Source organism: Podarcis pityusensis (assembly GCF_964106645.2).
Source record: "Podarcis pityusensis genome assembly, chromosome: Z".
Classification (NCBI taxonomy): Eukaryota; Metazoa; Chordata; class Lepidosauria; order Squamata; family Lacertidae; genus Podarcis; species Podarcis pityusensis.
In genome coordinates, this window is record NC_138044.1 from 50,496,654 (window position 1) to 50,523,538 (window position 26,885).

Genomic DNA, 26,885 nt, shown 5'->3' on the forward strand with positions numbered 1-26,885 from the left:
GCCCTAAACGGTCTCGGCCCAATAGACCTGAAGGAGCGTCTCCACCCTCATCATTTGGCCTGGACACTGAGGTCCAGCGCTGAGGGCCTTCTAGCAGTTCCCTTCCTGCGAGAAGCGAGGTTACAAGGAACCAGGCAGAGGGCCTTCTTGGTGATGGCACCCTCCCGTCAGATGTCAAGGAAATAAACAACCACCTGATATTTAGAAGACATCTGAAGGCAGCCCTGTTTGGGCAAGTTGTTAATGACTGATCTTTTAATGTACTTTTAATCTTTTGTTGGAAGCTGCCCGGAGCATGCTTGGGGGAGGAGTTTTGTTTCAGTAAGTTAGCTTGCTTATTTATTATAGTGCTTCTGGGTATGTTTTATTACAATAGCGTCAAACAGTTCAATTCCTCTGCTTATAAAAATGATTCCAGAAGACAAAACCTCAGTGCACACAAGACCAAAATAAAAAAATTATAAAAAATGCATGTTTCACCGAAGTACACACATTGTCAAAAGCACATGAAGAGGCAGACGGCAATCGCTCAGGGAGCCTTTAGGAGGCTAAGCACAAATTACCATTGAAAGCTGGCATGGCTTTGAGGGTGGTGTTGGCTGGTGCCCCTGAAGCAGAAGGGGGGCCCTTCCCACTGACATGGTTGGCTATCGCTGGTGGAGACTGGGGCCGCCTTAGCATCGGGGACATGCTGCGCCTCCTTTTCAGAGAAGCTGGCGTGTTGGGCTCTCCTGGGCGCTTGATTTTGTTCTGAGGACCAGCGACAAACTCGTCTGCTTCATCAATCATCATGCCCTGGAAGACACATCATCACCCGTTAAGAACAATCCGCAGTGTTCTTCTTCTTCTTCTTTTGTAAGAAAGGGGCAACTCCACTCATTCACAGGCCGTGAGAAATTGCCGGGGGGAAGGGGACCCCGTGAAATCGGCCTACCTTCTTATCCTGCTTGAAAGGGTTCCCAAAAGTATGGAGTCTTTTGGGCTGGTCTGGGTCAATTTCTCGTAGAGGAGCGGGCATCATCTTGAGATATTCCTGGTAGTTCCCCATCTGAGCCACAGGAACACTATGAAGGCAGTCTGCAGCAGAAACAGAAAGGAGACCACACTTCATTTCCAGAAGACTGAAACTTCCCTAAAGGCTCATTCCACGTCATGTCAATGCGGTCATGTCACCCACCATCTTGGGATTTGGATGAAACTTGGTGTACACACCCTTCCCTTATGGTTGAAAGAAATCGCCTTAAATTTTCCCCCTCTATCTCAAACGGTTTAAATTTTATAGCACTTCAAAATTTCAAAAAAATAATAATTATAGTACTTCAAAATTTCAAAAACCTCGAGACCCTCAGCACATGTACATTTTATTTTATTTTTCTCCATAAAAAGGCATTTATAAAATCTTTTGAGTACTGGTGTATTTTTTCCTGAAATCCTCATTCTCTTATTGACTTCTGTGTAAAATTTCAAAGAGATCTGATCTTTGGTTATGAAGGAAAAAACCTTGGAGAATGCTGGGAGATGTAGTCCAGGGGGGAATTGCAAAAAAAGCACCCGAAAACAAAATGGGGGGGGGGGAATGGTGATCACGCCGATCCAAGCGGTGATTGCAGAACCATACATGGGCCGGATCCAGAGGGCGATTGGGCTGGATCTGGCCCGTGGACTTTGGTTTAACAGCCCCTGACCTAAAGGAACCAAACGTCAACCTCAATTCAGTGCCACACCAACACAGCACCCACCTTCGTCTTGGCCAAGAATGAGCTTGTGTGTTTTCAGCAGGTTCGTCCTCATGCGGGTCAGCTGGTCTAAAAGGCTGTGGCGAGGAATATCGTAAGCGTTCCTGTAAGCCTGTGGCTTCAGATCCTGTTTGTTGTCAAAACAAAACAGATCATTTGCAAAGATGGAAGTTGCAAAGCAAGCAGTTTGTTCCCCCTTGGCACCATGTCACACCCACCTTGTTTATTTTTTAATATATATAATAATTTTTATTAGTTTTTGCAAATATTTTCAAAGTAACATTCAATTGCTATATAATATAGAAAACCTTTGGCAGCAACAGCCTGAGACTTCCCTCCTCCTCGACTCATGGTTTCCCCACTTACTATCTAATACTGCATTTTGGAATTATAATTATTACTATTAAATCCTAACTGTCAATCAACCATTTTTAAATTATAAAAGTGGTGTCTTGGTTTGCATAAGTTTTAGATTACAAACACGTCAAACCCTGAAATGCGGTTCCCAGTTTGCAACCGTTTTTTGGATGAAAACCCTTTTTTTAGGATTACAAACAAATTTTGGGGGGAGGCCCCATCGGCGAAAGCACGCCTTGGGTTACAACCTGTTTTGGTTTAGAAACGGACCTCCGGAACGGATTGTGGTTGTAAACCAAGGTACCACTGTAATTGATAGTCCACCTTACAAAACTTCTTGCAACCCTACCACCACTGGGCTAATAATATCCTTGCTGCAGTTCTTGCAGATAAAAAGGCTTTTATCTTGCTTATGAATTTCATTACCTACAATGCTTAATAAGAAGGCTTCTGGTGTGTTTTTTAAACAAATGTTTATTTTCAACATTTTTTAAAGTTTATAACAAATCATTTCCCATAAAGCCTTCGCCTCCTTACAGACCCACTACATAAAGTTAAAAACAGGCATGTCCAAAGTCCGTTGCGGGGGCCCAATCCAGCCCGCTGGCTGGTTTAACCTGGCCCCTGTGGCAGTTTATTTCCTGAGATAAAATCCAAAAAAAAGCTCAACTTCAATCCTAAAAGCAGCTCAACAACTCCAACCCTAAAAAAACCTCAAGAACTTCAATCCTAAAAAAAGCTCAACTTTGGGGTAAAATCCTAAAAGCAACGGCTTGAATCATCAAAGAAGCTCAACAACTCCAGCCCTTCAAAAAGCTCAACAACAATCCTAGAAGAAGCTCAACAACTTCAATCTTAAAAAAACCTAAACTACTTCAATCCTAAACAATGCTCAAGAACTTTGGTCGGCCCCCACGGCCCTTCACTCCATCCAATCTGGCCCTCTTTGGAAAAAGCTTGGACACAACTGGTTAAAATCACCTTCCTTTCCATTTTTTCTTCCCCTCCATTCCCCCCTTTTTTCTTTTCTTTCCAATCCTGACGATGACTCCATTTCATATGCTTGAGCGAATGTCGCCGCACACCCACCTTGTTGAAGAGCCCTATGTGGAAGCCGGCAAATTCCTTCGCGCTTGTTTCGGACAGCCTGAGCGGAGATTCCCCCGAGATCCCTCGAAGAAGCTGTTTGAAATCCCGGTTCTGGATCGGGGAGAGGCCGCTGGAGTGGTTCTTCACTTTAATGCCAGTCTCCTGCGGGGCTTTCTTGCCCACCGACCCTATGATCCGCTCCGACTCGATTTTCGTCTATGACAAAAGCACACGGCACGTTAAGCAAACAGCAGCGCAGACGACTCTAGCGTAAAGCAAATTCTGGCCGCGTCAAAAGGCAACCCAAGCCTGCTGTCTACATGCTGAAAGAGTTGCAGGGGTCAGCAAGCTTTTTCAGCAGGGGGCCGGTCCACTGTCCCTCAGACCTTGCGGGGGGCCGGACTAGATTTTGGAGGGGGGGGAATGAACGGATTCCTATGCCCCACAAATAACCCAGAGATTAAAGCACACATTCTACTCATGTCAAAACACCAGGCAGGCCGCACAAATCACCCAGAGGTGCATTTTAAATAAAAGGACACATACTACTCATGTCAAAACGAGCCAGGGGTGATGGGAATTGTAGTCCCCAAACAGCTGGAGGGCCAAATAGGCCACCAGTGGACTTGATTTTCACTGGACAATAAGGCCCTTGCGTGAGTATTTCAAGATGCTTTGCCTGGAGGGGAAGGCCGATTTTCTAGAACTGCAGGCATGATACTCAAGTGATGTTTCCAAGCTCTCCAAAATCAGCAAAATCCACCCTTGTTGTGTGTGAGCTGAATCCTTCCATCCTCCTTGTCCGTAGGAAGGTAGAAAGCTTTAGCCGGCATTTACCACACTTAAGACTTTTGGGGGCCTCAAAATTTAGAAAATAGGGGGGATTGAGCTTTGGGGCGAGGACTATGTGGGGGGAATGCCAAAAATCACTCACCTACCAGAAGGCAGTGCACAACCGCTCACGTCACAGAAACCACCTATCAGCTGTCCGGCTTGCTGTCAATCATGCTCCTGCTTGCGGTGACAAGGGCAGCTGTCTATTGGCTACAGCAACAGGATTGGGAGGGCTAACAGCGGCAACCGGGCAGCTGCGACACAAGTGGCTGTGTGCCACATTCCGGCAGGTGAGCAGTTTCCGGCATCCCCTCCCCCAACAATCAAGCAGCAAATGCCAAAATCGCCCACCCACCGGAACGAAGCAGAAGCCTGAGATTTTCAGTGGTGATTTGCCTCTTCATTGTTTGGGGGGGTGGGGAGTGGATGCCGAAAATCGCGAGCAACGCATGTGGTTGTGCGCTGCGTTCTGGCGGGTGAGCCATTTTCAGTATCCGCCCCCCAAAAATGACCAAGCAGCCAATCGCCGCTTACAAGCTCGCGCCAAAAAACCATTTGCCTGCTCAGCACTACTCGTGTATAAGACAACCCTAAATTTTGAACCCCATTTTTGGGTCAAAAAAACCTCATCTTATGCACAGAAAAATTTGGTAACAACTGGTTACTCTATTTAATGTTAGGCAAAACCAGAACAGGAAGAAGCACTGGTCACGTTTCTTAAATACCACAGGGAAAGGGCGAATTTGAGCAAGGGAAAGAATAGCACAGGCTTCTTCAACCTCAGCCCTCCAGATGTTTTGAGACTACAATTCCCATCGCACCTGACCACTGGTCCTGCTAGCTAGGGATCATGGGAGTTGTAGGCCCCAAACAGCTGGAGGACTGAGGTTGAGGAAGCCTGGAATAGCCTATGGGTAGGCAAACTAAGGCCCGGGGGCTGGATCCAGCCCAATCGCCTTCTCAATCCGGCCCGCGGACAGTCCGGGAATCAGTGTGTTTTGAAATGAGTAGAACGTGCCCTTTTGTTTTAAATCCACCTCTGGGTTATTTGTGGGGCATAGGAATTCATTCATCCCCCCCAAAAAAAATCTAGTCCAGGCCCCCACGAGTTCTGAGGGACAGGGAACCGGCCCCCTGTTGAAAAAGTTTGCTGACACCTGGAATAGCACTTCTTTGATGTTACAGATTTAGGTAGCCCTTATGAAAACTGGGTTCAGGAAGACAGGAGGCCTTTGGCCACCAGCCACATAAGATTGGACAGCTGCCACTCTTTCAAATCATCCGCAATGTTGACTGCAATGCTCATTAGCAGCAAACAACTAAGAACACGCGACAAGTAAGCTGAATTGTTGTCTTCCTCTTCTTCAGTAACTTCTTCCAGCAGCCCCCACCACTTACATCAGCCTTCCTCAACCTCGGCCCTCCTGCTGTTTTGAGACTACAATTCCCATCATCCCTGATCACTGGTCCTGCTAGCTCAGGATCGTGGGAGTTGGGAGGTCAAAAACATCTGGAGGGCCAAGGTTGAGGAAGCCTGACTTACATGAAAACGGAAATGCAGGCCAGTCTTTACCCATCTCAAAAAACGGGGGGGGGGGGGGGGGGACACGACATTCCTTAAGCAATGCATTTATACAACCAGAGCAAAACACACTAAAAATAAAACAAATCATCATCATAGTCATCATCATCAATGTACTTCTGATTGCAAAGGTTTTGTCGATACTACCTGTTGGCTGAGTTTTTTAAGGTAAGAGATAACACTGTAACTAAGTCCACAATCTAAATTATCTGATATCAGATTTGGAGCTCCCATCATCCTTAGGGCTTTCTTTAACGGCTATAAGGAAAACAAAACAAAAAAGAGTAAGAAGAGGGTCAAAAATATTCTTTTTTCTTTTAAAAAAAAGTTTTTCCGTTGTTTTTTTAAAGTTCCTCGCAGATCAGTGTTACGTCAAGCTAAGGCAGGCAAAGGCGACCTCGGCCCTCCAGATGCTTTGAGACTACAATTCCCATCATCCCTGACCACTGGTCCTGCTAGCTAGGGATCATGAGAGTTGTAGGACAAAAAAACATCTGGAGGGCCGAGGTTGAGGAAGCTTGGCATTGACGCTTTGGGAAGCGAGGTGGGTTTCAGCTGGCTCGCCGGCGGGCATCGGGCTACACTGCGAGCGTGGTGCTTTGCAGTGCAGCACCACCAGCTGATTCCACACAGAGGCGAGAGTCCCTGATTGCTGGGATATGGCAAGTCCACACAGCGGCGTCTTGCCCAAGCGATGAGGGAGGTTTCTGCCGCTTCCACCGCGCCCCCCAGCTTCCTCCCCAGCCCAGCCCTTTGTTAAATGAGATTTATCCGGGGGCAGAGGAGGGCTTCACTAGGAGCTTTTCCACACTGCCAGTCGCAGCAAAGAAGTATTCCCAAGGGGAGGAGGGAGAGCCGAAAGAATAAATGCTGGACTTGCACTGGATAGCAATCCAAGGACGAGGGGCCAGTAAGTCGTGCTAAGCTGCAAAGCATTTTTGGTTTTTGAACCCTGGCCTGTGGGCTGTTTGGTTTCCAGCAGAAGACACGTAAAAACCGCTCTGCCAAGGACAGCCAGCCACCAATTCATTTATTTAGGGCCACTGAGTTCGCAAGAGGTACGTACCAGCAAGTAGTAGGGAGGCATGGTTTTTAAGTAGTTGTCCAAAGATTGCCGCCACTTTGGATTGGGCTTCAGCTTGTGAACCTTAAAAAAGTCATCTGCACGGAGGAGAAACAAGACCAGTCACCCACATGCCCCATGTTCCAGTCACAGTATCCGAGCAGAGTCATGCTCCGCGGGAACGTCCCTTGAGAACAATCTGGAGAGTTTTTATGCTTCCATGGGCTTTTCTCTCTCTTTAGCCTCTCTCCTCCTTATATATCCAGTTTTGACACAGGCAGTGGAAGGGATCCACAGAGACAAAAATTAAGCTGTACCTTAGCAGAGTAACAATCACAGCTTTGAATGAAGGGAACCAGCAGTGCTCAGTCTGAAGACCTCTGAAGTCCTAAACAACTTAAGATTCTTCTCGTTTTAGATGCCAACACATTCCGTATATTCCCCTTACAATCCCATGCAAAGGGGAGAGCCCACACTTTGAACTATTAATTCTGTGGTACTGTTGAAAGTGAAATGTTGTAAGTGTGTATTTACCATATTTTTCCATGTATCATATGACCCCTATTTGGGGGGCACAAATTTATTGAGATGGGGGGAGATGATGACCCCCGGTTTTTTAACATTCTTTTAGGCAGTGGTTTCCAAACTTTTTTCAAAGAGGGCCAGATTTTATGAAGTGAAGGGCTGTGGAGGCTGACCAAAGGGCCAACCAAAGTTGTCCACCTTTTGAAGTTGTTGAGCTTTCTTTAGGATTTTACCCCAAAATCAATTAACCCCTCTCCCCGCACTCACAATTTAAAGGCCTTAGATTGGGGTGCCCAAACCTTTTTCAAAGAGGGCCAGATTTGATGATGTGAACATGCATGAGGGCCAACCAAAGTTGCTGAGCTTCTTTTAGGGTTGAAGTTAAGGTTTCTTTAGTATTTTACCCCAGGAAATAAACTGCCACAGGGGCCAGATTAAACTGACCGGGGGGCCAGATTAGGCCCCCGGAACGGATTTTTGGAGAAGCCTGTTTTAGAGTAAAAAATAACCTAGTCTTTTCCACAAAAAAAGTATGGTAAATTAGGATACTAAGTATCTGAGAAACTATTCCCAGCAGAAGCTTGACCCAAAACAAGGTACCCTACATGTGCCATTATTGAGACTGGCAAAATTCCTTGTAGCTTAATTCCTGGAAGAATCCAAGGGTTATTTGACAGAAGGGGTACCACTCAGAAGAGTGGCCACACATCCAACAAATAGCACCTATTGAACAAGGAAGGCTGATGCAGACAAAAATAAGAGTCCTCTGATGTACGATTCTTTCTACATGAATGTTGGGGAAAGAATTTTTTAACAGGTTGCAGTCAGGAGGAACCTCACAGTTGTGCTTTTTTGGGGGCAGAGAAACAAGAGGAGATCACTTCAGGACACCATGAGCTGCACCAAAGCAATTCAAAGCCTCTGGAAAGCCCCAGGCGATTCATGAAGCCTGCCTGAGCATTTCCCCAAAACCTTCTATTAAAGAGTTGTGGGGAAGGGGGCACGGAAGAGCGGGTTCAGCAGAGCTTGTGTTTTTAAAATGCAGCCACCATAAATATATGCCTCCAAGAAGCAAATGGGATTAGAACCTTTCAAGAAGTGGTCCAGAAAACAAGAACAACTCCGTATGGGTGTGCGAGTGTGTTCTTCCAGAGAGGCAAGAAATAGCTCAAGGCGCATGCACTTCTATATTATGGTTACCAGACGATCCCGTTTCCCGGGGACAGTCCCTGGATTTACAAATCTGTCCCCAGACGATATCCGGCAGTGGCACGTCAAGGTCGGGGCTTGCCTCTTTTTTCTCCTTCCTCCTCCTCTCCTCCTCCCTGCGTTGGCTCTGGGGTTTTCCTGGCCCTGGAGCACCACTGGGCAGTCAGCTGGATGCTCTCACCCCCGGCTCGATTTGGGTCGCAGGGGGCAGGTTAGTGGTTCCCCCAGTTGATGCGTCGGGCGTCATTTGCTCCTTGGCAGTGGCGGCGGCAGCCTCAGTAGCCTGGTAGTGCAATTGGCTCCAGTGGCTTCTGGAGCTGCTCACTGCTGTGGCACCTGCCATTTTGCCTCACCTTAAGTCCCTGTGTGATGTGTCTTCTGCCATTGAACCAATCACGCAATGTTCATTTCCTACTAATAAATCTACAACGCTTAAAATATAAATCCGGGGACATGAAATGAAATCCAGGGATGGATGTTGTCCAGGGAGAGGTTTGTAAATCCGGCGACTTTCCCCGGGAAATGGGGCTGCCTGGTAACCATATTTCTTGCCTCTCTGGAAGAACACACAGCCCCATACGGAGTTGTTCTTGTTTCCTGGACCACTTCTTGAAAGGTTCTAATCCCATTTGCTTCTTGGAGGCATATATTTGTGGTCCCAGGAACATCTGGTAACCATATTCTAGTCCTCTCTGGGATGCCTTCTTCCCCGTGTGCCCCCTTTGGAAATGTGCGCCCCCAGCTCACAAAGCCCAATGAAAAACGGGCGACACAACGCTGCTGCCAAAGACTATGCAGGCACCAACGTCCTGAAAGAGGGGAAAAGAACGGAGGTTGAACCTTACTCCAATTAAGGAAGGAGCTACGAGTCGAGGAGGTGAGCAGCGTCAAACATGCCCACGAAGCAGGCGGCTCTCCTCCTCTGCTGCAGAGAGAAAAAGGGAGAGGGCGGGTGTAAAAATCCCTCTCCTTCCAATGGAGCCGCCTGCAACCCTCGAGGCGCTCCGGCCTCCCGTCCCACCTAAGAAAACGGCTGGCAAGTAAACACCGCGGGCAGACAGGCTCCCTTTCCTGCTCGGCTGCGCCGAGACACTCTGCACCACACTCACCTAGCAGAGGGAGAAGGACAGGGTAGTTGTACGGCATGACAAAGAGATTGACGCACGTCAGAGTGGTGCTGGCTTTCAGGTATCCAAAGGGGTGGCCCAGTTCACTGTACTTGCCGCTGGTGCTCACAAACACCTGGAGAACGACAAAGGAAGAGACAAAAGTTCAGCACATGCAAGGGGCTGCTGGCCTTCGGAGGAATTCAAAACATCCTGGCGTTTTCACAGACGTGGCGTGGCATGTGTTTTTTGCAATAGTCACAGCGCAATTGTTTTCCCCCTTCTCTCAGAGGCTCAGGGGAGGAATCCTGGGCAGTTTACTTGTTTTTTGCCCATTTACGGTCCTGCAAGACACAGAAAAGGAAGTTTCCTGGCTGAACAGAGCTACCAACGCACAAAGCTTTCTACCAAGAGTCAAACCAAGCGTCCAATAATTACACTATCTATAATAAAATCACTCTTATTCCTTTATGGACAGCTGTTACCTCAGGACAGTACCACCAGTTAATATGATCATGAGAAAAGCAGCTGGTCTGCATGACATTATGATTCAAGCTGATGGGGGGAAAACCCACAAAAGCTGACTGAACTTCTTGTAAATTCACTTTGTTTGATCGGTGGGTTTTATGTATTTGCTATACTATGCTGTGATCTGCCCTGTAATTATGATTGGAAGAAAGAAAATGTTATGAATGTTATGTGGCCAACTCCTGAGAGACTGCAATCTACTCATAGAGTTAAAAACTGGCAGTAATGGTGATCTACCCCCTATTTTGGGGTTCAGGTCAAAGCTGTTGAACTTTTTTTAGGGAGGAGGAAAGCCCCGTTTTTCGGGGTTGAAGGGCAAAAATGTTGAGCTTTTATAGGGGAACCAGTTGTTGAGCTTCTTTGGAGGGAGCCAGTGATCTACCACAGACATCCAGTGATCTACCGGTAGATCACGATCTACCAGTTGGATGTGCCTGTTATAAGTGAATTGCTGAATATATTCAAGCAGTAATATTCCTATTGTTTTTGTAACACATTTATGAATCAGCAGGCGAGCCTATGATGGCTCTGAGGCGGCTCCACATTAATTGACATCAGTTTCACTACAAACCCAATTCCAGTCCACAGAACAATATGTAGGGGAACCCTTCGGATGTTGCTGAACAGCTGGAAGGCTGAAGGTTCACCACCCCTGGACTAGAGAGTGCATCAAAGCTTCCAATCACCTAAAATTTAAAGTGCTTAGATAGGCCCTTTTACAGTGGGTCCTCCAGATAGGGCGCTTCTACACTTCCGGGTTTGCTGCATTCACAACTGGAAAGATACGTTACCTTCGGGGTCCACTGTATTATTCCTTGATGTTGGGGTACAGCTATTAAGGAACTACTGCACTTTTCAAATGATATTTATTGAAAATTTTTAGAATTACAAAAGAGAACAAAGCAGAAAAAGAGAAAGAAAAAACAAAGAAAAAACAAACCACATCAAACAATACAAATTCAAAAAAACAAAAGTACACCACAAACACTCAAAAACAAATCCATCATTCTCAAATCCTCAACTGTCATTGCCTTCTTTCTTTGACCTCCTCCTCCTCCCTTTTTTTGTATCCTAGTTGTTAATTGTCGCGGCAAATCCTTTCCATATTTCATAATATTCTGTCATTACATTACCTTAATCTATTTTAATCTTATCTTACTATAAAGAACCTTAAAGCTTAAAACTTAAATCTTATTTTTACCAACTTCTCATAACCATAATATTCTTACATAATTCTTTAAACATTTTTGCTAAAGCCAAGTAATTTCATTCCAACATTTTTCTAACATTCATCAATTTTATAAAACAATCCTAGTAGTAAAAAAAAGAAATAAAAACAATCCAATCTTCATCCAGCGTCCCTTCCTCCTGGTCCCAGGTTTTGTCAGTCCTTATTATCCCATCGATCTAGCGCATTAACCTGGTAACCTTGTATCCAAGGCCCTTAAGTCTCTTCCATGTCCCTTCCGCGGCTCTTCTTCATATTTATAACTGTATTTTCCTTTGTCTCCTGCTCCTTTCACTCGTGGGAACTCCAGCTTAACAATGTTTTTGACCCTTCTTGACAAATCAGCCCCTTTTCCATAGTCCACACTAAACTCCATGTGGTATTTAAGAACATGTTTCAAAATCCCTCCAAAATTAAGAGCCCCCACAACCCCAAACATCTCACAGCCCATTGCCAGATTTGAAAAGTCCAAACATCCCTGCATAGGGGGGTCTATCCAACCCCCCATTTCCAAACCAAACCAAACTTTATCTTTCCAAATCTGACTTTTTCCAAGTTCATTTGTCAAATCCAAAAGCTCATGTTCCTGCTGGGCCACAGCTCCCTTCATCTCTGGCGCCCAAGATTCAGCAACATCCTCTTCCCTCATCTGTTCTGTCAGGGCACACTCCTGATTTAATTCCTGGGTGGGCTCCATATAATTTCCCACTGCCTGTTCAAAATTTCTGATCGCATCAGTCATCAAGTCCGTCTTCTCATGTAGCTGTTCCAGTAGGGCATTTGTTTTACAGAAAGCACACAACAGAGCTTCTGAATACATTGTCCTGCAAGGTCAGAAGTCTATTCCCACGATTGTAATCTGTAACAGCTGCAAGCTCCCCGGAGTTGGTTACAGTTTCACAGTCTCCCTCTAGGGGGAAAACTTCTATTTGATCTTTCTTTTAAAGACAAGTCTAACAACAAAGTTTCCTTTTTCAGATATTTTGTCAATATTTGTTCCTTTAAAATGCGAAGGGGAACAATGGAATCAATGTTTCTCTTCTTATAGCTATCTGTCAAAAACGTTTGTCTCTGGTCAATGAGCTTCAATAAACATCAGTCCTGACACCCTGCTCCAGGATCAGGACGGTGGAAAATTACTTTACTTTACACTCACTTCTGCAGGTTTAAACAGTCCGAAAAAATCCCCCCTCTTCTCCTGCTTCCGAAGGGGGTTCAACAATTTTAAATGATGAAAGTTAATCTTTTACAAGCGATTTTCTGAGCTCTAGTTTGCCATGTCTTTGCTTTAATCTATCTACAAAGAAACGGAAGGCTGACTTCCTGTTTAGACCTTCCCGTTTCAGTGCCAAATTGAGGTAAACTTTTAAGTCCAATTTTCCTTTCTGCTCGCAAGTCCTTATTTAAAGTCCAATTGTCCGAAATTTAAGTACTCACGGGTGATTATTTTAGAAGCCAAATTGTCCCAGGAAAAAGGCAGCGCTCTCCGGCAATGGCTGTGCGGCTTCGCTCCACGGAAGCAGTTGACTCTCAGCACCGCGCCACTTCCCCCTCTTCGCTCCGGAGCCCGTTAGTGGGTTCCTTTGCGGGTTGGGGGGGGCGCTAAAGGTGTCCGCCGAGTCCCATGGTCACAGGCTTCATCCGCCTGTGATTTTTGAAAGGGTCCCCGCTTCGCCGTAGCGGAAAAGACCCGTTTTGCGTGGAGCTAGTCCCTCCAGATCAGAGGGAGTCCGCCATTGCCGACGGCGCCACCCCGGAAGTCCGGAACTACTGCACTTTTCAGTGGTATTGGCCCCACTTGTCCAGATGGTGGGCTATTATTAAAATCAGATCTTCACTGCCTGAAGCACAACTACGGCCCCTGCCTCCCCTCTCTCGGCCCTCGGAGAGTGAAAGGGTGCGTTGTTCTGGATGGGAGACAACAGGGTGCCTCAGGGCTCCATCCCCCCCCGGCTTTTTAACGTTGACATGAAGCCGCTGGGAGAGATCATCATGGGGTTTGGGCTAGGGGTTCATCCATATGTAGATGACACCCAGCTCTACCTCTCTTTTAAATCAGAACCAGTGAGGGCAGTGAAGGTCCTGTGTGAGTGTCTGGAGGCGGATGGATGGCGGCTAACAGATTGAGGTTGAATCCTGACAAGACAGAAGTACTGTTATGCGTGAACAGCTGGGGAGGGGACTCCCTGGTCCTGAATGGGGCAACTGTGTCCCTGAAGGACCAGCTGCGCAGCCTGGGGGTCATTTTGGGCTCACCTCTGTCCATGGAGGTGCAGGTCAATTCTGTGTCCAGGACAGCTGTCTACCAGCTCCATCTGGTATGCAGGATGAGACCCTACCTGCCTGCAGACTGTCTCACCAGAGTGGTGCATGCTCTAGTTATCTCCCGCTTGGACTACTGCAATGGGCTCTACGTGGGGCTCCCATTGAAGGTGACTCAGAAACTGCAATTAATCCAGAATGCGGCAGCCAGACTGGGGACTGGGAGCAACCGCCGAGACCACATAACACCAGTCTTGAAAGACATGCACTGGCTCCCGGGACGTTTCCAAGCACAATTCAAAGGCCCTAAACAGCCTTGGCCCAGTAGACCTGAAGAAGCGTCTGCATCCCAGATGCCGGGGTTCCTTTCCCAAGGGCTTTCTGGCAGTTCCCTCCCTGCGAGAAGCAAGGTTACAGGGATCCAGGCCAAGGGCCTTCTCGGCGGGCCTTCCCTCCCATCAGATGTCAAAGAAATAAACAACTATCGGACTTTTAGAAGACATCTGAAGGCAGCCCTGTTTAGAGAAGTTTTGAATGTTTGAAGTTTTATTCTGTTTTTAGTGTTCTGTTGGAAGCCACCCAGAGTGGCTGGGGAATAAATAATAAATTAATAATTATTAATAATAACAGACCACTCCACTGCCAGCCCTTGGGAGATCAAACCAAACAGCCACAGGTTCTTGCTAAGAACTGGTGGGTTTGGGAGGAAGAGGAGAAGACACACTATATTCGAGAACAACCCCAGGTGTTGGAGGCTGTAGAAGAAGCCCCAATTTCATTGCATTTGGATTTTTTTTTACATCTTATGGGGCTCTGGAGATCTTTCCAGGTTCAAATCTGGGGTGAAATAAAACAGCACCACCAATTCACAGACCAAAGAAACATACATGGCTAGAACCAGCTCTGCAGAGCTACACTTCTAGGAAGGCCATTGTGGGTTTGAAGCCCAACCACAGCCGCAGTGAGATTATTACTTACAAAGAATTGGAACGGAAATATCCCCACAAAGGAAGATTGGAGATGTAAATTAAATGAATTTATAGAATTAGTAAATTTAACAGCAGCCATAAGGTATCAGACATGCCAGAAATTAAGGACAGAATGGCAAAGTTTTGAATTTACATGAAAAAACACTGCTCTAAGGGTAATATGTTGATATGTATAGATTAAGTTTGCAAAGTGAAACTAGAAAAAAGTTATATATTGGGAGTATTGGGGGTGAGATACCAAAGATGCAATGTTAATTAAGAACTTAAAGAAGGAATCCCCAACTTGCAGCCCTCCAGATGTTTTGGCCTACAACTCCCATGATCCCTAGCTAACAGGACCCCAGTGGTCAGGGATGATGGGAATTGTAGTCCAAAACACCTGGAGGGCCAAAGGTTGGGGATGCCTGACTTAAAGGTTAAGAGATGACGGGTATTGGAGGAGAAAAGTCACATGGGTGTATTATTTGTTTTCTATGTGTGGTTATTGTTTTGTATTTTTCATTTCTAACAGATTAGTGTACATGGGGGGGGGGGAGGAGAGGAAAAAGGAAACCCAACCATGTTCTTAGAACCCAAATGCAAGAAAACTCATCACCAGCCCTTGCTCAAAAGGCAGTCTCACACTGTCAACACCCAGCAGACTTATCTTTTAAAACGAAATCTCCATTCCTCCACAGGGTAATTGGAGCTTTTTTGGCTACTCAAACAGATCACTCAAATAATCCACTTAAAATTGGTACACGGGACTAAGAATAATAGAGATAGTGTTACCCACTTGATTGACAATTGTTTAAGCAATTAGGAAAATGCTCTGGATCTGATCAACTTCCCACTCAAGTCAGTTGCAAATGATTGGATAAATAATTGTTCAAGGGCTGCAGAGTCCATTTTTTTAAAAAAAAACCTTTTAAATTAAAAGTATCAGAAGGCAATGTCTTTTATTTATTAAATATCTATACCCCCCTTTCATCCGAGGATCAAAACGCAGTCTACGGTGTAAAGACACAAAAATGAATAGTATAGTAGCAAACCAAAACAATAACTCCCCACACTCACAGTTTAAGACCAGAGATCGGGGTGCCCAAACTTTTTCCAAAGAGGGCCAGATTTGATGAAGTGAAAATGCGTGAGGGCCGACCAAAGTTGTTGAGATTCTTTTGGGATTGAAGCTGTTGAGCTTTTTTTAGGATTTACCCCCAAATTGAGCTTTCTTTAGAGCTGAAGTTTTTGAACTTGGGGGGGGTTTGAAGCTGTTGAGCTTCTTTTAGGATTTTACCCCAAAGTTGAGCTTTTTTTAGGATTGAAGTTGTTGAGGGTTTTTTTTTGGACTTTACCCCAGGAAATAAACCGGATTAAACCAACCAGCGTGCCAGATTGGGCCCCCGAAACGGACCTTGGACATGCCTGCTTTAGAACAACCAAATGAAATTTCTTCATCACATAGATCTTGGCGCAAATTGAGCTTTGACTTCCTCCCGTCCCCCTCCCTTACTTCCAGATGAGGCCCCTGGAACGCACTTTGGACATACCTGGTTTATGGGGAGGCATTGCTTCTGCAAAGCAAAGATTCCTTCTCCCCCTCCCCCTTATCAAACCAAGATATAGTGGTACAGTGGTACCTCGGGTTACATATGCTTCAGGTTACAGACTCTGCTAACCCAGAAATAGTGCTTCAGGTTAAGAACTTTGCTTCAAGATGAGAACAGAAATTGTGCTCTGGCGGCGCGGCAGCAGCGGGAGGCCCCATTAGCTAAAGTGGTGCTTCAGGTTAAGAACAGTTTCAGGTTAAGAACGGACCTCCGCAACAAATTAAGTACTTAACCCGAGGTGCCACTGTACCTCCGGTTGCCAATGGGTTCGACTCCGATCAGATCCCAAGGTTTCCGCAACCGGAGGTGCCTGTTCTGCACAGGTGCATGGCACGGTAGATGGTTTTGTTAGCCAATGGCCTGGGAGAAAAATAATGCTTTTGCTTGGGCTCCTTAAATGAAGATAAGGCTAGGCTTGAATAAAATGTGATCCATTTTGGTAATTCTTGTATTGTTATTATAAATATGAGCTTCTCAAAACGTTGCAGAAAGGGACACGGGTGGCGCTGTGGTCTAAACAACTGAGCCTAGGCCTTTCCGATTGGAAGGTTGGCGCTTCGAATCTCCGTGACAGGGTGAGCTCCCGTTGCTCTGTCCCTGCTCCTGCCAACCTAGCAGTTCAAAAGCACGTCAAAGTGCAAGTAGATACCGCTCCAGCAGGAAGGTAAACGGCGTTACCGTGTGCTACTCTGGTTTCACCAGAAGCGGCTTAGTCATGCTGGCCACAAGACCCGGAAAAACTGTCTGCGGACAACACTGGCTCCCTTGGCCAGTAAAGTGAGATGAGAGCCGCAACCCGTCGTCCGCGACTGGACTTAACGGTCCCGGGTCCCTTTACCTTTTTTTTTTGTTAAAAAAGTTGCAACTTCTCTGAACTTTTATCTAAAAAGCGTGGCATGTAGCGGCACTAAAGGGCTGTAAGGGATTAGCAATTCTGCAAATTCTGTGATGGCGCATGGGCAGATGTCGAAAACCAATGTTTCAACTCGGAACAGTCCTCAGGAAGAGAAAGTTCTTCTCCAGCTCTGCTAAGCTGGATTGCAAATGCTGAGGTCCCAAGCTACGGTCTTCAACATGCGACGACCTGGCTGCTAATGGGGGGGAGGGGGGAGAGAGAGAGACTAATACAGGGCATTCTCTCTACTTTCACCTGCAAAGTTTATCCCGGACTGGCTTGGGAACCCTGGAATGGGTATATCGCAAATACCTGCCAGCACACAATAGGCGACTTCCGCTCCAAGATGAACTGAGTTAGAGGTGATGGTTCGAGCTCGTACTTGTCAAATGGAAGCTTGTCGATCACCATGGGCTCGCAATCCGTGCAGGAGAACCTCACCACTGGGTGGGCTGTGCGGGGAGGCTAGGAAGTGGGGGGGAAGGAAGAAAGGGCATAAGAACCATTTGGAGGAAAAGGGAAATAACAACAATAATAATAATTCAATATTTATACCCTACCCATCTGGTTGTGTTTCCCCAGCCACTCTGGGCGGTCTCCAACAGAACATTAAAATACAATAGTCCGTCAAACATTAAAAGCTTCCCTAAATAGGGCTTCCTTCAGACGTCTTCTAAAAGTCTGGTAGTTGTTTTTCTCTTTGACATCTGGTGGGAGGTGTTCCACAGGGCGGGTGCCACTACCGAGCTTACAGGGCGTCATCCCAAGAGCCAATTGGCCAGCTAGGTTAATTTATTCCTTTTTTCATAATACTCCACAAAACATCGCAAAGAATGGCTAGCTCAATAGCTATCCAGCACCAAGTGTTCAAAATGTAGAATACATTAGTCACAATGTTCCAGAAGGTTGGTCTGTAACAGGGGTCGGCGAACTTTTTCAGCAGGGGGTCGGTCCACTGTCCCTCAGACCTTGTGGGGGGCCGGACTAGATTTTGGGGGGGAAGGGGGGGATGAACGAATTCCTATGCCCCACAAATAACCCAGAGATGCATTTTAAATAAAAGGGCACATTCTACTTGTGTCAAAACACACTGATTCCCAGATCACCCAGGGGCCGGATAAGAATGTGATTGGGCCGGATTCGGCCCAATCGCCTTCTAAATCTGGCCCGCAGATGGTCCAGGAATCAGTGTATTTTTACATGAGTAGAATGCGTGCTTTTATTTAAAATGCATCTCTGGGTGATTTATAGGGCATAGGAATTCGTTCATATATTTTTTTCAAAGTATAGTCTGGCCCCCCACAAGGTCTGAGGGACAGTGGACCAGCCCCCTGCTGAAAAGTTTGCTGACCTCTGGCCTACATGATCCCCACAGTGGGAGAATTAAGAGGTTGCAAGGGGGGATATTAGGGTAGGGGTCAGCAAACATTTTTAGGAGAACGGTTCATTGCCCCTCAGACCTTGTGGCGGGTCGGACTGCGCACGTGCAGCAGAAGGGGGCTTCTCTCTCTCCCCCAGCCCCTCCCCCCCTGCTTTCCTACCTCCTCCGCCGCTCCGCCTGCGGTTGGGAGCCGCCGCCGCCTCTGCTTTCCGGGCCAGCTTTCCAGGGCGCCAGGCACAGGGCCCACAGACGCACCCAGCTCCAGCCAAAGCCCCGCGACGCAGCCATCACGATGCCCACAGCGCGGCCATGGGTGGAGAGGCCAGAGGGCAGATGGTGAGCCTGGGCCACACCTTGGCGCGTGGGCGACGAGGCTTCGGATTGGCTGGCACCAATCAAAGCCCAGCTCCCTTCCTTCGCAGGATGGGGAGAAGCCGGGAGGGAGGAGGCAGTGTGGGGGGAGGCACCTCAAAAAAAATGCAAAAAAATGGCGCAACCCCGAACAATCACGCCGATCCAAGCGGAGATTCCAGGACTGTCCGTGGGCAATTGGGCCTGATCCAACCCGTGGACCTTAGTTTGCTGACCCATGTATTAGGGCTACCCAGTGTTACTTGAGATTGGATGCGATCTGAAAACAGAGAATCAGAGCTGGAAGGGAAAGCAAGGATCATTTGCTTTCCCTGCAACCCCCTGCAACGCAGGAACCTTTTTTGCCCAAGGTGGGACTCAAATCCACGATCCTGAGATTATGAGTCTCATGCTCTATCGACTAAGCTGTCCAGCTACTTTCCACCACATTACCAATGGTCACCAAAAGACATTTGTGTTGACCGTATCTGCAAAGAAGCTTGAAAGCCCTGCGACATACCAGTGTTGGTGAATTTTGATCGGGCCAAAAGGATTCTGGAATTGGCCAATGCCCAACAGGAACGCCCGTTTTAGGATTAGGCCTCACATAGATGAGCTTATGACAGCTGTGCCATGGCTGAGAACCAAAAGAATTGATAGGTCTGGTGACATCAACAACTCCATCTAAAATCCAAAAGGAGAACAATAATAAGTTAGTACAGCACATTAGGTCTCAAGCATTACTTTTCCAATCACTACTTAGATGTGTTTTCTCAAAGCCACGAGCGAACAGATTAGCTGTAAAAATGATATTTTGAGTTGGAAAAACAAAGAAGTCTGTGTAGTGGTTGCACATCTAAGACTGTTTTGGGAAAAGTAGGTCTATTGACTGGTTTTGTGCCTAAGATAATTTGGGGGAGGGGAGATTAAAAAGTCTGCGTGGTGGTTTTGTGTTTAAGATAAAGATTAGTTTTGCATCCAAGAATGAAAACATGCAGCAGGAGAATCATTTCCGGAGCAAGAAATGAACCAGTTTAAGCATTCAAAGAACTGAAGATAATTGTTCAACAGAAATGTCAGAAGCAAAGTTATAATACAATATTGTGTACAGAATCTACTCTGGTTTTGCAATATCGTCCTTTTTTTTTACCAAAGACGTTTACACATTTGCAAACCTTAAGAGTTTACAATGGTCATAAAGCGTTTACCATACCTTCCCCAATGTAGGGTGGATCGGGTCCAGATTTCTCAAAGTTTATGACAACACCACTCTGAACTTTCTGAGCAAGAGATTCTAAACACTGGTTCAGCATCCTCTGAGTCCGAACACAATAGGAACGTCCTATAATGGAAAGCGAAGAGATAAGGAGATTCTGAAGGCAACATGACTTGTGAATATGGCAAAAGGCTACTATTGAAACAGACCAGGGGTCAGCAAACTTTTTCAGCATGGGGTCAGTCCACTGTCCCTCAGACCTTGTGGGGGGCTGGACTATATTTTAAAATATAAAATAAAAAATGAACGAATTCCTATGCCCCACAAATAACTCAGAGATGCATTTTAAATAAGTGTCAAAACACACTGATTCCCAGACTGTCCGCGGGCCAGATTTAGAAGGCGGTTGGGCCTTAGTTTGCCTACCCATGAAGTAGACTTTCCATCATACCAGCTTATGGGAAAAAAGAAGACATCAGTATTGTTGTATGGGAGGTACAAGCGCCCCCTGCCATTCTCTTCCCTATGGCACCAATGCCTGGCCTGATTAAAGCGGAGGATATTTAACTTTGCACACAAGCTGTTGAATCTTGTTCATCCCCTTTGTAAAGAAGCGCCACTGAACAGAATACACGGGTTTCGGTCTTATTATACCTCAGATAAGGCATCCCCAACCTTTGGCCCGCCAGATGTTTTGGACTACAATTCCCATCATCCCTGACCACTGTGGTCCTGTTAGCTAGGGATCATGGGAGTTGCAGGCCAAAACATCTGGAGGACCACAGGTTGGGGATGCCTGCCTCAGAACAAAACTATGGCACAGATTCCATGTTTTCAAACAGCCAGTGCAAGGGCTGTTGTGCTAGCGTAAGGGTGAGAATAGCTGCACAACAGCAACGCCAATGGGTTTACTTTGAGACTGGATGGGCAACAAGGCGGATCGGGGCTACAGCAATCTGTTGTGCAACCAGCCATGAGAAACACAGTGACTTCCTGTAGCCTTCTCTCATGCAAGCCATTCTGCTAGCTCATGAGGTACACCGCCAAGGAAGTTGAACCTGGCGCTAGGTTGAATGCCTACCTGACTTCTAGGTTTAGCAGGAAATAAAAGCTTTATCTCAGGGGTCAGTTCATGGTCCCACAGACACTGTGGTGGGCTGGAGTGTGCACGCGCATGCACAAATGCTATTAACAACACTGCTTCCGGTGCGGAGGAGGCACGAGCAGTTTCCCATTGGCTGCAGGAGCTTCCTGCAGCCAACGGGAAGCCGACCAGCGCAGGAGAAGGTGGTCCTCGCTCTGCTCTCAAGACCAGTGTTATGTGGTCTCAGCAGCCGCTCCCAGTCACTAGTCTAGCTGTCGCATTCTGGATTAATTGTAGTTTCCGGGTCACCTTCACGGGTCACCACGTAGAGTGCATTGCAGTAGTCCAAGTGGGAGATAACCGGAGCGTGCACCGCTCTGGCAAGAAAGCCTGCAGGCAGGGAGGGTCTCATCCTGCGTACCAGATGGAGCTGCCCTGGACACAGAATGGACCTGCGCCTCCAAGGGTCCAAAATGAAGCCCAGGCTGCGCACCTGGTCCTTCAGGGGCACAGTTACCCCATTCAGGACCTTTTTGCAGACATAGGCATATACACATAAATGTAAAATGTATTTTTCTGTCTAATGTATTCCTCAGACGAGTGACATGAAATAATCTTCTAAGTGTCTAATGATAGGGTTGGCAGACAAAAGAACCTGGCACTGGGAGATGCTGGCACAGGCAGACAATGATCTGAGTCTAGGTTCCCTATCTTCATCTGTTCCACTCTAGCTAGAAAAACTAGAAGTACAGTGGTACCTCAGGTTACATACGCTTCAGGTTACAGACTCTGCTAACCCAGCAATAGTACCTCGGGTTAAGGACTTTGCTTCAGGATGAGAACAGAAATCGTGCTCTGGCAGCGCAGCGGCAGCAGGAGGCCCCATTAGCTAAAGTGGTGCTTCAGGTTAAGAACAGTTTCAGGTTAAGAACGGACCTCCAGAACGAATTAAGTTCTTAACCCGAGGTACCAGTATTTTACTGTATTTTTTGTTTCTATGGAAGCCGCCCAGAGTGGCTGGGGAAACCCAGCCAGATGGGCGGGGTACAAATAATAAATTATTATTATTATTATTATTATTATTATTATTATTATTATTATACCAGTGTATCATAATCTGCAGGAGTGGTCAAGGTTTGTTGATTAGTAGGTCTCTTGGACTTTTTTTCAACCTGTCCAGTGGGGGTAAGCCATAAATAAACTCCACCTGTTGAATAGTCATTATGATCTCTACTTAATTTCTTCCTTTTCAAATTAGTGAGTTCATTAGAGAAGTTCTTCATGTATTCTTCTGTCGTTTGTATGAGTTTGTCATAATCAAGTTTGTTTAGCTTGGCTTCACGACATTCTTTCGCCTCCTCTATATCCTTATTAATCTGGTCTAAACTGGCTACGAATTGTTCTATTATTAACAACATTAAATCACTGGAACATTTGTTGAGAATTTGTTCACACCCATTTTTCCACAAATCTGTTATCCTCTTTGAATTGAGTAGGTGCCTTTGGGATGCGTAACCCTCTAGGAATCAAATTATTCTTAACATACTCAGCAAGTGAGGCTCCATGCCTCTCTAAACGTCCTTTTTGCTTAGATACAGACTCAAAGTTCATGTCACCATTAAGCACCTGGTCACCTTCACTCTGAAAGAAGGTAAACATGTTTAATAACTTGTCTTTTTCTACATCAGTGTACCCATTATTTTTTTTTAGTATAAACAGCCACAACAAAACGCAAAACCAAAACAACCAGAAAACCTAAACTACTTAAAGTAGCTTTTCAGTTGATCACTAAGTCCAGTATGCCTGCCAACCCTATCATCTTCATTAGACACTTAGAAGAGTATTTCATATCACTCGTCTAAGGAATACATCAGACAGGAAAATACAAGAGAAACTAGAGAAATTAGATCAAAACGTACTATGGCACTGACAAAACAGGATTTGTATTTTGTACATACTGGACCTGGTGATCAACTGAAAAGCTATCTTTTAATGTATTATGTCACGAAGTAAGTAGTTTCTAGTAAAGAACTTTGCAATTGTTACAATATGGCCTATTACGTGTGTGTTTTTTTAACTGGATTTGTGTAATACAGGCCTTCTGGTGGTTTTGGTTTGACACAGGCATCTAGGCACATATAGACACAAATGAGAAGCTTAGCCAGATGTTACGTGTCAATGCACTAATGCTCGTCATGATTTCAAAGTAGATGGATTGAGGTTGGCAAACCAAGAAAAAGGCGCAAAAAGGCTACCTCCTGTGACTTCACACATCTGTGTAATGGCAGACTCATCTGTCGGGACACTTCCTAGCTGTTCGGGCTCCACTGAAGAGGCTCCAGGTAAGCGCAGCACGAGGGCAAACAGCCTCTGATCCCAGCGAAACGGTTCTTTGGTTAACTCGCTTCCAGGAAGGGGAGAATTCAGAGGAAGATGAAGCTAAAAAGGAAGGCAAGACACCTAGAGACTTCGCTAGAACAGTAAGCTCATTTGATTCCTTCTGAAAAGGAACCACAGAATCACAAATCACAGAGCTGAAAGGGACCGCAGGGAACATCTAATCCAGGGGTCAGCAACCTTTTCCAGCCATTGGCCAGTCCACCGTCCCTCAGACCATGTGGTAGGCTAGACTATACAGTGGTACCTCGCAAGACGGAAAACTCGCAAAACGAAAGGGTTTTTGGTTTTTTGAGTTGCTTCGCAAGACGATTTTCCCTATGGGCTTGCTTCGCAAGACGGAAACGTCTTACAAGTTTGTTTCCTTTTTCTTAAAACCGTTAATACAGTTGTGACTTGACTTTGAGGAGCAACTCATAGCACGCGGTGTGGTAGCCTTTTTTGAGGTTTTTGAAGACTTTGGTGATTTTTGAAGCTTTTCCAAAGCTTTTCCGACACCGTGCTTCGCAAGACGGAAAAAAACCGCAAGATGAAAAAACTCGCGGAACGAATTAATTTCGTCTTGCGAGGCACCACTGTATTTTGAAGGAAAAAAAGAATGAATTCCTATGCCCCACAAATAACCCAGAGATGCATTTTAAATAAAAGGACACATTCTACTCATGTCAAAACACGCTGATTCCCAGACCGTCCATGGGCCGGACTGAGAAGGCGATTGGGCCACATCCAACCCCCAGGCCTTAGGTTACCTACCCCTGATCTAGTCCATGGACAGGCAAACTAAGGCCCGGGGGCCGGATCCACCCCAATCGCTTTCTAAACAACAACAACACAACAAAATTTGGGGTCGCTGGGCGGATCTTTGCACCCTGGCGGCGCATGTGCTCAAGATGGCCCTGGTTCTGCTTCTGATTTGAGTGCCACACTTCCGCTTTGAGTGTTACGCTGAGGTCTGTTTTGTGGTCTCCAAAAGAGGTTGAAAGATCTCAAAGCAAATCTTTAAAAAATGTAGTACGAACATCGGCAACTGGGAAGCACTGGCTTGCAAGCGCTCCAATGGGAGAACAGCCTTGACCAAAGGTGTCGTGGGCTTTGAAGACACTCAAACTCGGGACGCAAGGGAGAAACGGGCGAAGAGGAAGGAAGACTCGCTGGGATCAACTCCCGCCCAGAAACCAATGTCCCCACTGTGGAAGGATGTGTGAATCCAGAATTGGCCTCCACAGTCACTTACAGGCTCACTGTTAAAATCCATATTTATGGAAGAAAATCTTACTCGGCTACAAGGGATGCCGGAGGAGAAGCACTTGCCCTATTGCAGGTGGGAAAGCAAAGTGTCTTGACTGATTTTTAATTCTAGAAAAGTACGGCATTGCTACCAGGAAGAGAACTGGCTTTTTCATGCTTACTAGAAGAAAAACGAAAAGACATGAAGTGCTTGGCGTGCTCTCGTCCATGGGGTCATGAAGAGTCGGGCACAACTAATCAACTCAACAAGGACAACATCTTCAGGCAAGGCTGGGCACGCCCCGTTTGAAACCCTGAACAGCCACGGCTAGTCAGTGCAGGGAATCCTGAGCTAGAAGGACCAGCAACCTGACTCTGAATGTTCCCAACTCTAACCCTGCAGAAAGCCATCTAATTACAATTATAATTTGTTCCTGACTTGTTTTGAGGAGGTAATTGAATTATTGTTTGATTTTATACCAATGTTATATATTTGATGTCATAATAATAAATTATTATTTATACCCTGCCCATCTGGCTGAGTTTCCCCAGCCACTCCAGGTGGCTCCCAATCCAGTACTAAAAACAATACAGCATTAAATATTAAAAACTTCCCTAAACAGGGCTGCCTTCAGATGTCTTTTAAAAATAAATAATAGCCACCCTGAGCCCGGTTTCGGCCAGGGAGGGCGGGATATAAATAAAAATTTATTATTATTATTTAAAACAGTTTCCCATGTTTGCATCTTCTTCCAGCCTGATCTCCCTCTGAGCAAGACAGGAAGAACGGGATAGAAACATAACTAATAATTCCACATGCAATGGTTATCAAGCAGCACTAACACTGCAGGGAATATCAGACAGGAGTGCTTTTCAAACTCCTGGCAGGAGAACACATTCAGTGCAGTCATATTCCAGTTGAAAGCTTACCTCCTCCTGCACACCTGCCATATTTGTCAACTTGTTTCCATCCGTGATAGTAATTAAAATCGAGGGCTCTAAAAAGAATGGGTTCCTTCCCTACAGAGAGGAGGGAAAATATATCTGTGTTAACGTTTGAAACACAAAGGATCCATTAAAGACAGGGAAGTTCAACAAAGTCGATCGCGATCTACTGGTAGATCCTAGCGAGGTTTTGGTAGATCGTGGTCAATCTCTGGCTCCCTTTCCTTAGCATCGCTAAAACTGACTCCTGCCATGCCCTTTTTGTGAGCGATTTAACCCTTTTTTCTGCCTTTAACCTCCCAAAAACATTTTTTAAAACGGGGATTTCCTCCCTAAAAAAGCCCCCCAAAACAGACCTTCCTTAAAAAAAGCTCAACAGCTTTCATAGAATCAGAGTTGGAAGAGACCACAAGGGCCATCGAGTCCAACCCCCTGCCAAGCTTTGACCCTGAACCCCTAAAAAAAATGGGCCTTCCTGTTCCTAAAAAAAACCTCAACAATCTTGACACCTGAACCCCCCAAAAGGGTAGCCGTGTTGGTCTGCCGTAGTCAAAATGAAATAAAAAAAATCCTTCCAGTAGCACCTTAACGAGACCAGCTAAGTTTGTGATTGGTATGAGCTTTTGTGTGCATGCACACTTCTTCAGATACACTGAAACAGAAAAGTGGTTAGATCACCACAAGTTTTTAACTCTGAGTAGATCCCTTGGGAGTTGGCCACCCCTGCATTAGAGGATCACAGCCATCAACATGCAAATGAGATCTATAGATCTACATAGATCTGCTCTGGCCCCTGGCAGAAAGTATTTCGGCTCACCATACAAGGTACTAAATAGGCAATTTTCTCAGGCTCTGGTAGTTGGAGGAGCAAGTAGCAGTGAGTTCCCCAAGTGGCCTGTTTGCTTTATTTTAAACGCGGCAGCAAATATTCACATCCTAAAGATTAGATGCTAAGGTTTTTCAGGAAAGGCAGTGAGGAAATTAAATTATATTAAATCCATTACCTGTCCATAGTTGTCTATTCCAGACACCAATCTGTTGAGGTTGAGCAAATCAAACGAGGATCGAAGGGCCTGTCCAAGGGTGGTCAGTCCTGACGCTTGCAGATTTTTCAGTTCATTCATAAAAGTGGCATGGTTCTCCTTCCATCCAGCCTGCAAAATAACATTATTCCACACTTTGTGACAGCCCTACTTTTAAAAAAATGTCTCCCAGACATATAGAATTACTCTACATTTTCCCCATTCTTTGACATTTTTTGCTTGGGGTGACCCCCAATTGTCTCTGTTAAG

At 45.9% G+C, this 26,885-nt stretch overlaps 1 protein-coding gene across 4 annotated transcripts in view; it reads right to left on the reverse strand.

The window, feature by feature from the left end:
• Positions 1-26,885, reverse strand: part of LOC308468269 (integrator complex subunit 6-like) — a 41,192-nt gene that overhangs the window by 6,734 nt on the left and 7,573 nt on the right. For 2 of the 4 annotated variants that reach the window (XR_013981541.1, XM_080990331.1), the window contains exons 3-15: positions 26,598-26,747; positions 25,579-25,668; positions 23,280-23,463; positions 19,938-20,066; positions 19,245-19,408; positions 17,305-17,457; positions 9,505-9,637; positions 6,665-6,759; positions 5,746-5,856; positions 3,183-3,398; positions 1,740-1,863; positions 935-1,077; positions 564-795 (exon numbers count right to left, since the gene is read on the reverse strand). Coding sequence is in view for 2 of the 4 variants with exons in the window: in XM_080990331.1 (XP_080846457.1) it covers positions 564-795; positions 935-1,077; positions 1,740-1,863; positions 3,183-3,398; positions 5,746-5,856; positions 6,665-6,759; positions 9,505-9,637; positions 17,305-17,457; positions 19,245-19,408; positions 19,938-20,066; positions 23,280-23,463; positions 25,579-25,668; positions 26,598-26,747 (1,924 nt within the window). In the remaining 2 variants the exon portion in view is untranslated. Of the gene's footprint in view, positions 1-563; positions 796-934; positions 1,078-1,739; positions 1,864-3,182; positions 3,399-4,427; positions 4,642-4,671; positions 5,857-6,664; positions 6,760-9,240; positions 9,321-9,504; positions 9,638-17,304; positions 17,458-19,244; positions 19,409-19,937; positions 20,067-23,279; positions 23,464-25,578; positions 25,669-26,597; positions 26,748-26,885 lie in introns of those variants that run through there. The other 2 variants (XR_013981542.1, XM_080990332.1) reach the window with 2 other exon arrangements.